The sequence below is a fragment of the Nannobrachium achirus genome (genome assembly GCF_963921795.1).
Source record: "Nannobrachium achirus genome assembly, chromosome: 5".
Classification (NCBI taxonomy): domain Eukaryota; kingdom Metazoa; phylum Chordata; class Actinopteri; order Myctophiformes; family Myctophidae; genus Nannobrachium; species Nannobrachium achirus.
The window spans coordinates 24673746-24686372 of record NC_137814.1 but is presented as its reverse complement, the minus strand read 5'-3'; the positions used below and the strand labels follow the sequence as shown (position 1 = coordinate 24686372).

At 41.4% G+C, this 12627-nt stretch overlaps 1 protein-coding gene across 1 annotated transcript; it reads right to left on the bottom strand.

The window, feature by feature from the left end:
* Positions 1-2665: 2665 nt before the first annotated feature.
* Positions 2666-10115, bottom strand: LOC308285838 (uncharacterized protein). The gene is made up of 5 exons (XM_080726728.1): positions 9900-10115; positions 6148-6280; positions 5430-5613; positions 4760-4955; positions 2666-4344 (listed from the first exon to the last, which is right to left on the bottom strand). The coding sequence occupies exons 2-5, from the start codon at positions 6257-6259 to the stop codon at positions 3190-3192; spliced, it is 1647 nt and encodes a 548-aa protein (XP_080582854.1). The 5' UTR covers positions 6260-6280; positions 9900-10115; the 3' UTR covers positions 2666-3189.
* Positions 10116-12627: the final 2512 nt, after the last annotated feature.

Here is a 12627-nt window from a genome sequence, read left to right as displayed (position 1 = left end):
GTTGTTTTTAGTCTCCCTGCTCTTCTATTGAGACATTTAGATAAGACCCAGGATCTGACACTAATTTCGACCTGATGGTCAAGATTCAATTTATCCTCTGAGCAAGCATGCAGGCTCTAATAGCTCAATCCCTGTCTGTAGAACCAGCCACACTGGTTTAGACTGACACGTATAGTCTATACTTAGACTGGCATATTGGCATTCACAGATATGGGCTTAATATTGATATTGATGACATCAGTGATCTCCATATATGGGATTGGGCATAAAAGGGATTCTATTAGTGTGGTTCCCCTGACATCACAGTGATGTCAGAGCGAAACAGTCAACAATAAAAGATCAAACCCTGGATAACCATACCGAGGCGTTACAGAGAGAGAGATATGTACGTAAGGACAAGATGTGCCAACGGTCGCAATAATAAATAAATGAGCAACTCAACATTGTACTTAACGGTTACGTAAGTGATATTGCTTGGTTAAAATAATAGTAAACAGAGAATGCATTTTCAGGTAGGGATAACAATTTAATCCAATCAGGAGAGAGAACTCATACAGACAAGATACAGAATTACAGATTAAACAAGTGAAAATTGAAGAGGAGACAGTCAGAAATGAGCAGACAAAGTTGGAACTGGAAGTTGATAAATGGATAGGGGTACTCTCTCCTGACACGGTCACAAAATTGCTCAGGGTGGGAATGTCGCATCTCTGCTCTGCATGTAAAGTGTCTTGAACTTTAATCAAATTGAATTGAATTCATTGGCATCCCCCCTGAAAAAAGTATTTTCTGATGTATTTTCTGTTTATTAAAGAGCTGGGCTGGGGAGAGCCCCGTTACTGATCCCAAACTATCATAATATAGTGCTTTAGCGGCTTTTTGTTTTAAAACAAAAAAAAGATCAATTTACTCTACCTTTTAAATACTGTACTTGACTACATAGTAGTCATTAAGGTTCCACTTATAGATACATGTCAGAATTGAAAATAAATAAATATTATGACAGTCACAGACCTTGACCTAATAGTGACATATTTTCGGGGGCATTTATTTAAGTGGTTTTGCAATGTAAATTCGCTGGTGCTGTAATGCTGTTAGCATTAGCTAGTGCTAAATCAATGGCAAAAGAAACACTGCACATTGTTTTATGCATACGCTCTCTCTCATTAGTATTTTTGTCACAGACAAAGACACGTTCTGAGTACTATAATAATCATTCAGACACAAAGTGGTTAGTGGTAAACACTCACGTAAAGGTGTTTAAAGCTAAGCTGGAGTGTTGTCATCACATTTATTAACTCAAAGCTCCCGCTTTGAAAACCCTTTCCCTTTTTTGCGGATACGGACGGAAATGGATTTCATTTTCGTTTACTGGCAGTTGGCATCTACGGTCGTTGTATTATACCGCCACCTTGTGTTTACTTTTATGCGCTGTCTGAATGACACTAAAGGAAATCTGCAGCCACAGTGATCTTCTTATGCATCCATACAACTGTTAGTTAAATTTGACAGACAGGAATACTTGTCATTGTAACCTTTATTTTCAACGTAGCCCATATAGGCCTACAACACAATAATAATCAGGAATAGGCTATACGTTCATATAGGCTACAGCTACAGCAATATTAAATAGGAATCAGAAGACAAAATACTCAGCACACTGAAAAATATTCAAGGAACTAAAACTATATTTAAAAAACGATATTAACAAAACAATAATTAAAGCAGTTACAATCTAGAACACAAGTGTTGGAAACCATTGTCCTCAATTGACCCAAGGATGGCAGCCAGAGATCTATTGTTTAAGGACTTCTGGAGCTCAATGCAAGCAGATGGAGGACTGACTGAGAATGCTGCCTTGCTTAGCTCTGTAGCCTATCTGCAAATGGAACTGTGAGTGTCGGGCTCGAGTTGAGTGGGTCTGGTAGGAGGCTAGGAGCTGAGGTTCTGATTCAACATGGGACAAAAACTAGGTAGTAGCCTAGTAGGTGTAGACTATCTTTGATTGATTGAATACTTTGTTAATGTTGCAATGAAATGTAGATTACAAGGCACGAAAAAGCAGACCCACAGCTCACAACACCTTGCGTTGTGAGCTTGAAGATCTGCCATTTTCAACACGAATCAACATTCAAACATGGCCAAACCAATGATGTGCCGATGTAGATTGTATTTGTTGCCATCTGGTCCAAATGACCCGTCAAGGAGACTAGGAGAGACACCTGGTTCTGAACATTGAAGAGAATATTTGCCCATAAATTGCAGGTAATTCCCGTAATTCTTTGAATGTAATTGAGGCGGTTATGGAGAACCAACCACAGATCCAACCCATATGTAAGCTATACACATGCTACTCATTTTGGGCTCAGCAAAACACACACATCCACACAGCACTCATTACTGTACTCAACTTCTATGTGTATCAAGTCGATTGTTGGATGGTTCACAAGAAATGCAAAGCAGAGATACCAAAAATGTGTATATATTTTTTTATTTCCATCTCCTCTGCCAGCACAACATAATTTTAACATTAGTAATTCTTCAGGAAATGGAAACAGTAATTTACAGTAGGGATTCTCAACTCTACTAATTACAAGGATACCCCATTTGATATACATAAGGAATAGCCATGGATCCTCATTTGATAAGATTTGTATTTATGGGACCCATCTATTAAGAGCATGTTTGTTTATTATATTTATTATAAATATAATAAACAATATAATATTATTTGGGACAATATTGCCTGATTTGGTCCAGTATTGCTTTAATGTCTACTGTATGTCCTGTAGGTATTAACTTTCTACTGTATAAAGAGAACAGTGAAACACTGATGAAAACTGTCATTCTCTGGTCGTATTTTCTAGAGCTGGGACTTTAATCATTTTGATTAATTAATTGCAGAAAAACAACGCAATTTAATCTTTCTTAATTTTTGCACCACAAAACCTTTCTCACTGGACGAGTTTCAGGCGTACTGACCATACCAGTGCACCAACAGACAAATCCCAATGCACACAAGGGGAGAAGAAGCTGCCCAGTGGATGGGAAATTTGGATTGAAAAAACATAGTCGTTGATTCAATCGTATACCAAAATGCGTTGTAATTGAAAAGAAAATGCTTCTCAGGTAAAATATTCATAATTTGATTTTTTTTAATCCAATCCCAGCCCTAGACAGTATTTTACTTCATATACCTGCACACTGGACACTCTTCAATTGGTTCGGATCATCTAAGGTGATCACTGCATTCTTAGGCCTTCCTCTAGGTCTACCTGTGCTCTCTCTCTTTCTTTTCCCCACCTTCTCTTTCTTCTCCTTATCACCATCATTCTCAGGGTTGCACAATGTGTTACTTTGCTCAGCCTCATCAGAATCAACACAGCTGGTCTCCATTTCATCCGTTTCAGCCCCCTCAACATGCACAGCACTTCTATCCATTTGATTAGTTTCATCTTTTTCTACCTCAGACTCATTCCTACTCGTCTTCTTCATTTGATCTTTCATCCCTGGATCAGGGACTTGTCCATGATAACGCTGGATGTGACTCTTCAGGCTAACATTGTGATTAAAGGACTTGTCACAGTGCTGACACTGATAGGGTTTCTCTCCTGTGTGGACGCGAAAGTGGGATTTGAGGTGGTTTGGCTGGGTGAATGAGCGCTGGCACACCTCGCATACAAACTGCTTTGCTTTTGTGTGCACAACCACATGCCTCTCCAGGGAAGAGTTGCAGAGAAACTCCATGTTGCATATCTGACAAATATGTCTTGTGGGGCCTCTGTGAGTCAGCAGGTGGTAATGGCGCTCTAGTATCTTGGCAAACACCTCTGGACAGTCAGGACATTGATAAGGTTTCTCTGCAGGAGGATGTCTCTGTTCATGGAAGAGTTTGTCTGGTCTCGTTCTGAAGGTGGAGCAGCAGTACTTACACACATGCTTGTAGCCATCCTTGTGGACCTTGCTGTGAACGTTTAGACCAACCTCTTCTAAAAATCTCTTGCCACACACAAGACAAGAATAGGGCTTTTTGTACTCACATAGGTGAGCCTTCTGATTCTGACTGTTGAAAAATGTTCCGCATTCGGGACAGAGTTTGCGAAAAACCTTTTCATGTTCCTCATCTGCATCAGACTCAAACTCACTGTCTGCAAGCTCGCCGTCTATATAGTGGTGCTCCAGTGGATCCCAATCACTGTCTGAATTGTGTTCTTCCTGATCCACCTCACAAGATCCTTCATCCAAGGAGTCATTTTCATCACTAAAACCAATAATTTCAGTAATGGCAGCAGCAGGACTCTCTGGATCACTGGTGCAGCTGCGAGGGTCACCCGACGGCACTGCCTGTAAAAGATAGAATAGATGACCAGTCATCTCTGCAGTTGGAATGAGTCTCGGTTACATTACATTCATTTGGTTATCTTGGTACAGTAGTGTTCCCATCTGTAACAAGTAGGCTAAGGATTCCCAAGCATCTAGGGAAGTTTGACTACTTTGTCTAACGGATAATAAACAATTTATTAGCTGTTTGCTGAGGAAGTTGGTAAGGATTTGAAGAACAATTTTTTTGAGGGTTAATCAGTGGGTGGTAAAAGTGAATTGATTATTCCGATAGAATATGTACAGAAAGGAACAAACAACAACTACAACAACATATTCGTGAATGTGCCATGTTATGCATTCCTTTCACATCAATATAACATAACATTAAGGATATACTGTAATGGATACATAAAACTATCTATTTAAAATAAATAACCTCCAGTTGCTGACTCTTCCAGTTTCTGATGAAGTGGCATTGGGGACACAGTTGATAAACAGTCAGGAGGGTCTCTCTTGTTCTCTTCTGGACTTCACATGTGGAGCTGCACACTGGACAATCTTCAAACAGCTGAAGGAGACAGTCTTCATCCACAACGTATTTAGGGACTCCGTTTATAGAGGGTGAGGCTTGTCTGCTCAAGGGTCAGGTGAGAGAGATGGAATAAAGGGAAAAGTTAACACAAAACAAATGTCATCAATACTAGAAGTGTTTGTTATACGATTATTCACTTTATACCAGTATTTCCAAAACAGTGGGTCGGAACCCAGTTTTGGGTAACGGACCAATTTTTCAAAAGTAAATATAACCGGTTTTGTTTTCTACATTAATAAATATACAGACAACATTTCAAAAGATTTAAAAAAGTGTAAACAAACAAGTCACAACCATTCATGATTCATTAATTGAAAACAATTCCAAAATGTTTCCAAATTATGAAAATCTAATAATATCCATGAATAAATAAGAAGTAAATAGCAGATCTACAAGCTCGATGCTACATGGCGCCTATGTCCACTAGTCGGGGTCCCGGGCACACGTCTAATTTCTCTTTTGGGTCTTGAGCTAAACCTTTGGGAACTACCATTATGCTTTGGAGCTGACTTACGATATCAAGACAGATTGATCAGGGATGTATGTGGAGTCTCCATCATATTCATCTAGCGTCAGCCGTCGTCTTTTAGAGGGTTGAAAGGGCTCCTGGCGTGTTGAGATCAGGACCGAAGGTGGACTTTTCCATTGGACTGGTGTACCAACACAGATACTCACAGAAAGCACACATGTCTGAGAACCTAATTAGAAAACAGAAAATAACCATAAGGCTTTAGATAGCTCAAAGGCTTTCAAAATCAAATACTAATATAAAGATTAGCACATTATAGCACTATCAAAAATATACATTAGCCTGTAGCACGTCCTTGCCTTGAGGACCTTGCATGCAAACCCACTTTGGTTACCATGGAGATTAAGCTGTGAAGGTAGCTTGCTCGTGACCAGGCTAACATTCAAAATTAGTTAATCCAATGCCTTTTTGTTCAAGTTTTGTGAAACAGTGCAATGACTCCAATTGGAAACAAATTACTTTTCCACAGTTAATTCAACACCTATATTAGTATATAGACTCATTTGAATTACCCTGCTTTAAATTAAAATAATACAAAATACAATAAGATATATTTTATAATGATCATTGATTAAATATCTATGCTTTTGATTATTTAATAATTTAGCTTGTGTTGTCCTTGCTTACTGCAAATCGCTCTGGATTAAAAGGATCTGCTGAATGCAAAAATTCTAAAGAAAAGAAATACAATTTGGTAGCCTACCAGTGCTGCGAAACTTTGGTTTCCTCCATGTTAGCTGTGTTTGTGTTGTACGTTGCTCAACCTTAGTCTGACAACCAAAGTCCTCCATTCTTCTGCACAACACGTCGGACATGGATTCCTCTGATGTTATGGCCTGTAGTATTAAAAATATAAAACAGGTTTGATTAGAATTCAATTCATATAGATAGATAGATAGATAGATAGATAGATAGATAGATAGATAGATAGATAGATAGATAGATAGATAGATAGATAGATAGATAGATAGATAGATAGATAGATAGATAGATAGATAGATAAAATAAAATGGGGGATGTCTGCAAAAGATGAGTCATATATAGCCAGCCCACAACAGCCCAGCAAATCGGGCTCAGTACTATTGGCACGACGGTTTGTGCGTTGGTCTGGCGTCCTCACGAAGGTCACGAGGGACATTGTGTGCGGTGGTCCGCAGTGTGAAGTGTGAAGCGTGAGGACACGCTCCAAGGATCGGGGTAGTGATTGTAGCCCCCATAGTTAGTACAGCCATGAATGAACCAGCCCTACCAATCGGGCTCAGCCCTAATGGCACGACGGTTTGTGTATTGGTCTGGCGAGTGTGAGCCTGGTGTTCAATTCCCACTTCCGCGCATCACTACTAATGATACTAAAGGTGTTACACACTATGGCATTAACGAAAAAGTCGAAAAGTCACTGAGTCGACTTCATTACACAATCGAATCGACTCCCACCAGAGAAAGTCGTAGTTGAAAAAATAAATCCTTTGTATTTTTTTCTGTCATTATTTTTGCTCCATGTGTGCGTCTGTAAAGCATTCAAACAGTAGGATTGCTTATTGTCAAGGACGGAATGATCCAATATTACAGTGCTACATTACATTTGGTATAACATGGTTCTATTGCAAAAACAGCAGATCCTGAAAAGAATTGCCGATCTACATGCTCACAACGTTTTGTGAGCATGTATATCGGCTATTTTTTCTGCCTCTATATATTTCACAATTTGGACAATGTTTAATTCGTCATTTTGGAGGTAGGCTTATTAAAAAGTCCTTAAATTGGCACTTTAGAAATGTGAAGATACCCACTATATACTTAAACTTTATGTTGGTTTGTTTACAGTTGAGTGAGAAAACAATGTTGCACATTAGATCCGCCCATAAACTGAGAAAGACACAATGGTCAGAACTCAGAAATAAGACTTTGTGAGGATAGAAGGTGCTGGTGGGACAGCAAAAAAAATAGATTAATAGTAAAAGTGAAAATTCATGGTGTAGTAGTCCCAGGCTCTACCTGGTCAAGGTTGTACTTTATTGTTACGTCTTTTGTACAGGTAGGTCTACATAAGAGTAAAACTGACCATCAGCATCCCTGTCTGTGTCTGCTACTCTGGCTGCCCCTGCATGCATTCAAGGTCCCCCACCGCTTACTGCACTCTCTGGCTCCAGGCCTAATGTGTACCAACACCCACTAAGTGTTCTGTACTTCCGACTGCGGCCGAATCGCATGTTATCCCTCTGTCTACCTCGAAGTGATGTAAACCCCACACCACAGGTGGGAGGCACTGCTGCTGGAGGACATTCAAGTGAACCATCTCCTGTCCTGTCCTGTAGTTCAGCCTTTATTACCATGTCTGCGGTACATGCATGATGAGTGAACTGTGGCTCATGTTTGTGAGGACCATTGAACAGTAAAAATGACAGAGAACCTTAAAAACAAAACAAACTAATACAATATGCATTGTTAAGAGGAGAAAAACATTGTATGCTACTATCATTTGTGATATCTTTGTGAGGTGACTTGTGCATGCTTTTTATTATGGTCACAGTTCTGATATCTGATTTTAGATTGAATTTGAACTGAAGCGGGACGCTTGTTTGTTAAGATATTAGATGGTTACACATCTAGATATGTAAGAGTGATGAGAGCTCCCGCTAGGGGCGCTGTTGGGAAACGCTAAAGAGGGAAAGAGAAGAAGAGGGAGAGAACATGAAAAACAGCGACCTCTGGATGGCGGGCCGTTCGAAACCCCAGCCCCGGGAGCAGTGGATGATTGAAGCAGATGAACAAGGAGAGAGAGAAGCAGAGTTGTGGAGGAAGGCTAACGAGAACCGAAAGCGTGAGGCATGGGAGATCGAGTGCGACAGGCTCGAGGAAGTCGAAAGGCGTGAAGCCGAAATGCGTGCAAAAGGAGGAGGAATGAGTGCGGTAGTGGAGGATGCAGGTGGTGGTTCGGTGGCAATGTCGGACATGGACTTGGACCAGAGAACCGATGAGGAGGAGGAGTACACTCGAGCAGAGAAGAGAAAGAGGAGAAAAGCGAATGGATCAGTGGATGAGAAAACTAAAAGTGGTGAAAGTCAGGGAGGAAAGTACGTAATGGGAATGAAAACGGAGCTAATGGTAGACGGGATTTTCAAGGACCAGCATAGAGTGTCAAAGTTTGTGGGGGAAAAGGTAGGAGAGGTCAAAGCGATCAGGATCAGTAGAAGTGGTATTGTAGTAATTGAGTGCCGAACAGGGAGGCAGATGTTGGACGCTATGTCAAAGCTCAAGAAATTTAGCGGTCACAGGGTGGTTTGTTTCGAGCTGGGAGCAACCCCAAACAGGGTGGGAGTGATCAGTGGGGTTCCACTAGCAATGGAAATAGAGCCATTTCTTGAAGTTGCAGGAGTGGAAAAGGCGGAAAGAATGAACAGATTCAAAGAAGGGAAGAAGGAGCCTAGTCTCTCAATAAAGGTAACGTTCAATGGAGAACTTCCAGAAAGGATTTATGTCGATTACGTCACGTACAGGGTCAGGCCATATGACAGGGGGCCCCTCAGATGTTTCTCCTGTCAGGAGTACGGACATGTTGCGGCGGTTTGTCGAGGAAGCAGAAAGTGTCGGAGATGTGGGGAGGAGAAATGCAACGAGACGTGTGGCACTAAAGAAGAAGAACCAAAGTGCATTCATTGTAAGGGAACTCATTATGCAGGAGCGTCTGAGTGTCCTAGAAGGAAAAGGGAGGATCATGTTAAGAAGATCCGAGCAAGAGAGGGAATATCTTATGCGGAAGCAGTGAGGAGAGTGGAGGGGAACAATGACATGCCAGAGGCAGCAAAGCGTGAGGTGGCTGAAAAAACAAATAGAGAGGGGCAGAATATGTGGGTGGACAGGCGAAAGTTTCTGGCGTTTATCGCGATGGTGATAAACTGTGCAATTGAGATGAAAGGGAAATCTGAAAGGATTAAGATGGTACTGAACGCGGCCAGGATATTCCTGGGCATAGAGGACATTTCTGGAGAGGACATTGACAGTACCCTGAGGGAGGGGTTCGCGACTACTCAGACCACTGAGTCTGGGTAGTAGATGGACTGAAGAGATTACAGTAAGGGGATAAAGTGGGTGGGCACTGTAAATAAATTGCACTGAGGAATCACAAATTAGATATATTCCCAACCTGTGGAGGGCAGCAATATGCCACAAGGCATCCAGTCTGCCGGAAACTCACAAGAAGAAGAAGAAGAAGGGAGAGAACATGAAGCTAATTTGATGCGTTTGTTTACATCTGCTGGACTGTACTTCTTTGCTGAGACTAGACTACAGTAAAGTTTTGAGCAGTCGACCTGAGTATTCTGCGCCACACCCACGTCGCGTACACTAGTCAACAGCTAGCTCTGGTCCATAGCGTTAGAACTACACTAACGCTATGGACCAGAGCTGGTCAACAGCACACAACTTAATCACAGCAAAGTAATCTGAAATACTTACAGTTAACTGACGAATTGTTGGTACTGCTCCTCGTTTCAAAACCCTAACTGTTGCATATCCCAGCTGGATCTGGACCAGGTTGTCATATGAATCCAGCGTGAAATGATTCTGGCACACATGGAGAGTTTTCTTCACAGACACAGGAACGTCGCCATTGAAAATAAAGTTGATCCACTTGGCTTTAGTTTCCTCTTGAGTTGGGAGTTTGTGCGTATAATTACTTTGATCCTTGCAGTCTATGACTGAACATTTATTATGAGTTCCACTTCCTGGACCTCTTGTCGTGACCTTAGACATGTTAAAAGGCAAGCTAAATAAACAATTCTGTACGTGGAAGCAGAGGAATAAACAGGATATGCAAATTTGGACCAAAGAGGGGGCGGGATTATGAAAGTAGGTTAGGTTTGGTTTGGAGCTGAGGAGGGGGAGGGATTATGCTCTCGTGAAGTCACCTACGGGAGCAAATCAGCCCTGAGACCTCATTACCATACTGAGAAATACCCAATGGTCAGAATTATAATATTTTGGCGAAATAAATACATTAAAATAGTGTCACTTTAGAAATATGCTGATACAAATTAGTTTGTTTGCTGTTGAGTGAGAAAACTATTTTGCACATTACATCTTTCGAGTCACAAAGTTCCCTACAGCGCACATAGACATCACCTACATTTATTGTCATTATTATGTGTCTTGTCACGGGCCCTATCTGATTCCTTCTTGGAACACTTCTTCTCCACTTTCTTTCTTTTTTCAGACTGCAGTGGTAATAAGCTTTTTCCCTTGATTGTCTGTATGCCATCCCACCCCCTCTCTCCATTACAGGGGTCCCTCCCGGGTTCCCAAACCTTTTTGGCTCAGGCTCAGGCACACACACACACACACACACACACACACACACACACACACACACACACACACACACACACACACACACACACACACACACACACACACACACACACACACACACACACACACACACCTGAAAATGTATTTTCTGGCATTAACCACACAACAGTTGTTGTAGATTATGAAAACAGCAGGTCTGCAATTCCTCTCATGCCATGAACTTTTATGTATATCAAATGAAAATTCTCAGTGGGCCCTTTGTGTGGGCAAATGCATTGATGTGTGCTGCCTTCTAGTGGCTGAATGTTGCACATTACCATGGGGAAAGGCCTCACAGTCAAGGAGAGAGCAGAGGTATTGAACTTCAAGCGCTCTTTATGATCATTTTACCTTTATTTAAGTCAATTGGTTGGATGGTTCTCAAGATACCATGACACATCCACACTCACATAACACCTCAGAGATTTGTAGAATTTATAGATTATATTATTTTTATTTCAATCTCCATAGCCATAAAAAAAAAATCAAAAAACAGTGAACTTATAATTTTAACAACAGCTAATTTGATACGCATGGATCCCCATTAGATAAGATTTGTATTTCTGGACACCAATCTAAGCATTTATGTGGTTAGATGTGCTCTGTCATTTGGTCCAGTATCCCTATACTGTCTATGTAACAGTGAAACAAAACAAAAAAAGCCATTGTTATATGTTCTCTAGTTTTATTTCGGTCTCTGGACCCCATGTTGAGAACCACTGATTTCAGGACAGTTAGACCAATGGACTCTACTTTTTCTACATCTCCCTCTGTCCTTATGGGATTGGGCCCCATGCCACGTGGACTTTCTCATTCTCATAACTAATACATAACAGCCTCTCACTGCATGTTCTTAGGCCTTCCTCTAGGTCTGCCTGTTCACCTTTTTCTTCTTCCTTCTCTTCCCTTTCCTTGGTTCAAAGATTGGGTCACTGTCATGCTCTTGCTCCTCATCTGTTGAGTCACTGTTTCCCTGACCTTTATCATTCTCATTACTAACACACAACAGTCTCTTCAATTGGTTTGCATCTTCTAAGGTGATCACTGCATTCTTCTTAGGCCTTCCTATAGGTCTACCTGTGCTCTCTCTCTTTTTTTCCCCCACCTTCTCTTTCTTCTCCTCATCACCACCATCATCAGAATCAACACCACTGCATTCCATTTCATCCCTTTCAGCCCCGTCAACATCCACATCACTTCTATCCATTTGATTGGTTTCATCTTTTTCTACCCCAGACTCATTCCAACTTGTCTTCTCCATCTGAACTTTCATCCCTGGGTCAGGGAGTTGTCCATGATAACGCTGGATGTGACTCTTCAGACTAACATTGTGATTAAAGGACTTGTCACAGTGCTGACACTGATAGGGTTTCTCTCCTGTGTGGACGCGCATGTGGGATTTGAGGTGGCTTGACTGGGTGAATGAGCGCTGGCACACCTCACATACAAACTGCTTCGCTTTTGAGTGCACAGCCATATGTCTCTCCAGTGCAGATTTACCGACAAAATCCATGTTGCATATGCGACAAATAGATCTTTTGGGACCTCTGTGAGTCAGCAGGTGTTCACGGCGCTCTAGCATCCTGGCAAACACCTGTGGACAGTCAGGACATTGATAAGGCTTCTCTGCAGGAGGATGGCTCTGTTCATGGAGGAGTTTGTTATGCCTCGTTCTGAAGGTTAAGCAGCAGTACTTGCACTCATGCTTGTAACCATCCTCATGGGTCTTGTTGTGAGTTTTTAGCTTAACCTCAGATACAAATCTCTTGCCACACACAAGACAAGAATAGGGCTTTTTGTTCTCACATATGTGAGGCTTCTGATTCTGACTGTGAAA

Excerpts from the sequence above, each read along its gene's own strand:
- LOC308285838 (XM_080726728.1), bottom strand. The coding sequence starts at position 6,259 with ATGTCCGACGTGTTGTGCAGAAGAATGGAGGACTTTGGTTGTCAGACT. Across the intron at positions 5,614-6,147 it reads ACCAAAGTTTCGCAGCACTG|GTTCTCAGACATGTGTGCTT; the intron begins GTAGGCTACCAA and ends TTTTCTAATTAG. Across the intron at positions 4,956-5,429 it reads GATCAATCTGTCTTGATATC|ACAAGCCTCACCCTCTATAA; the intron begins GTAAGTCAGCTC and ends ACCCTTGAGCAG.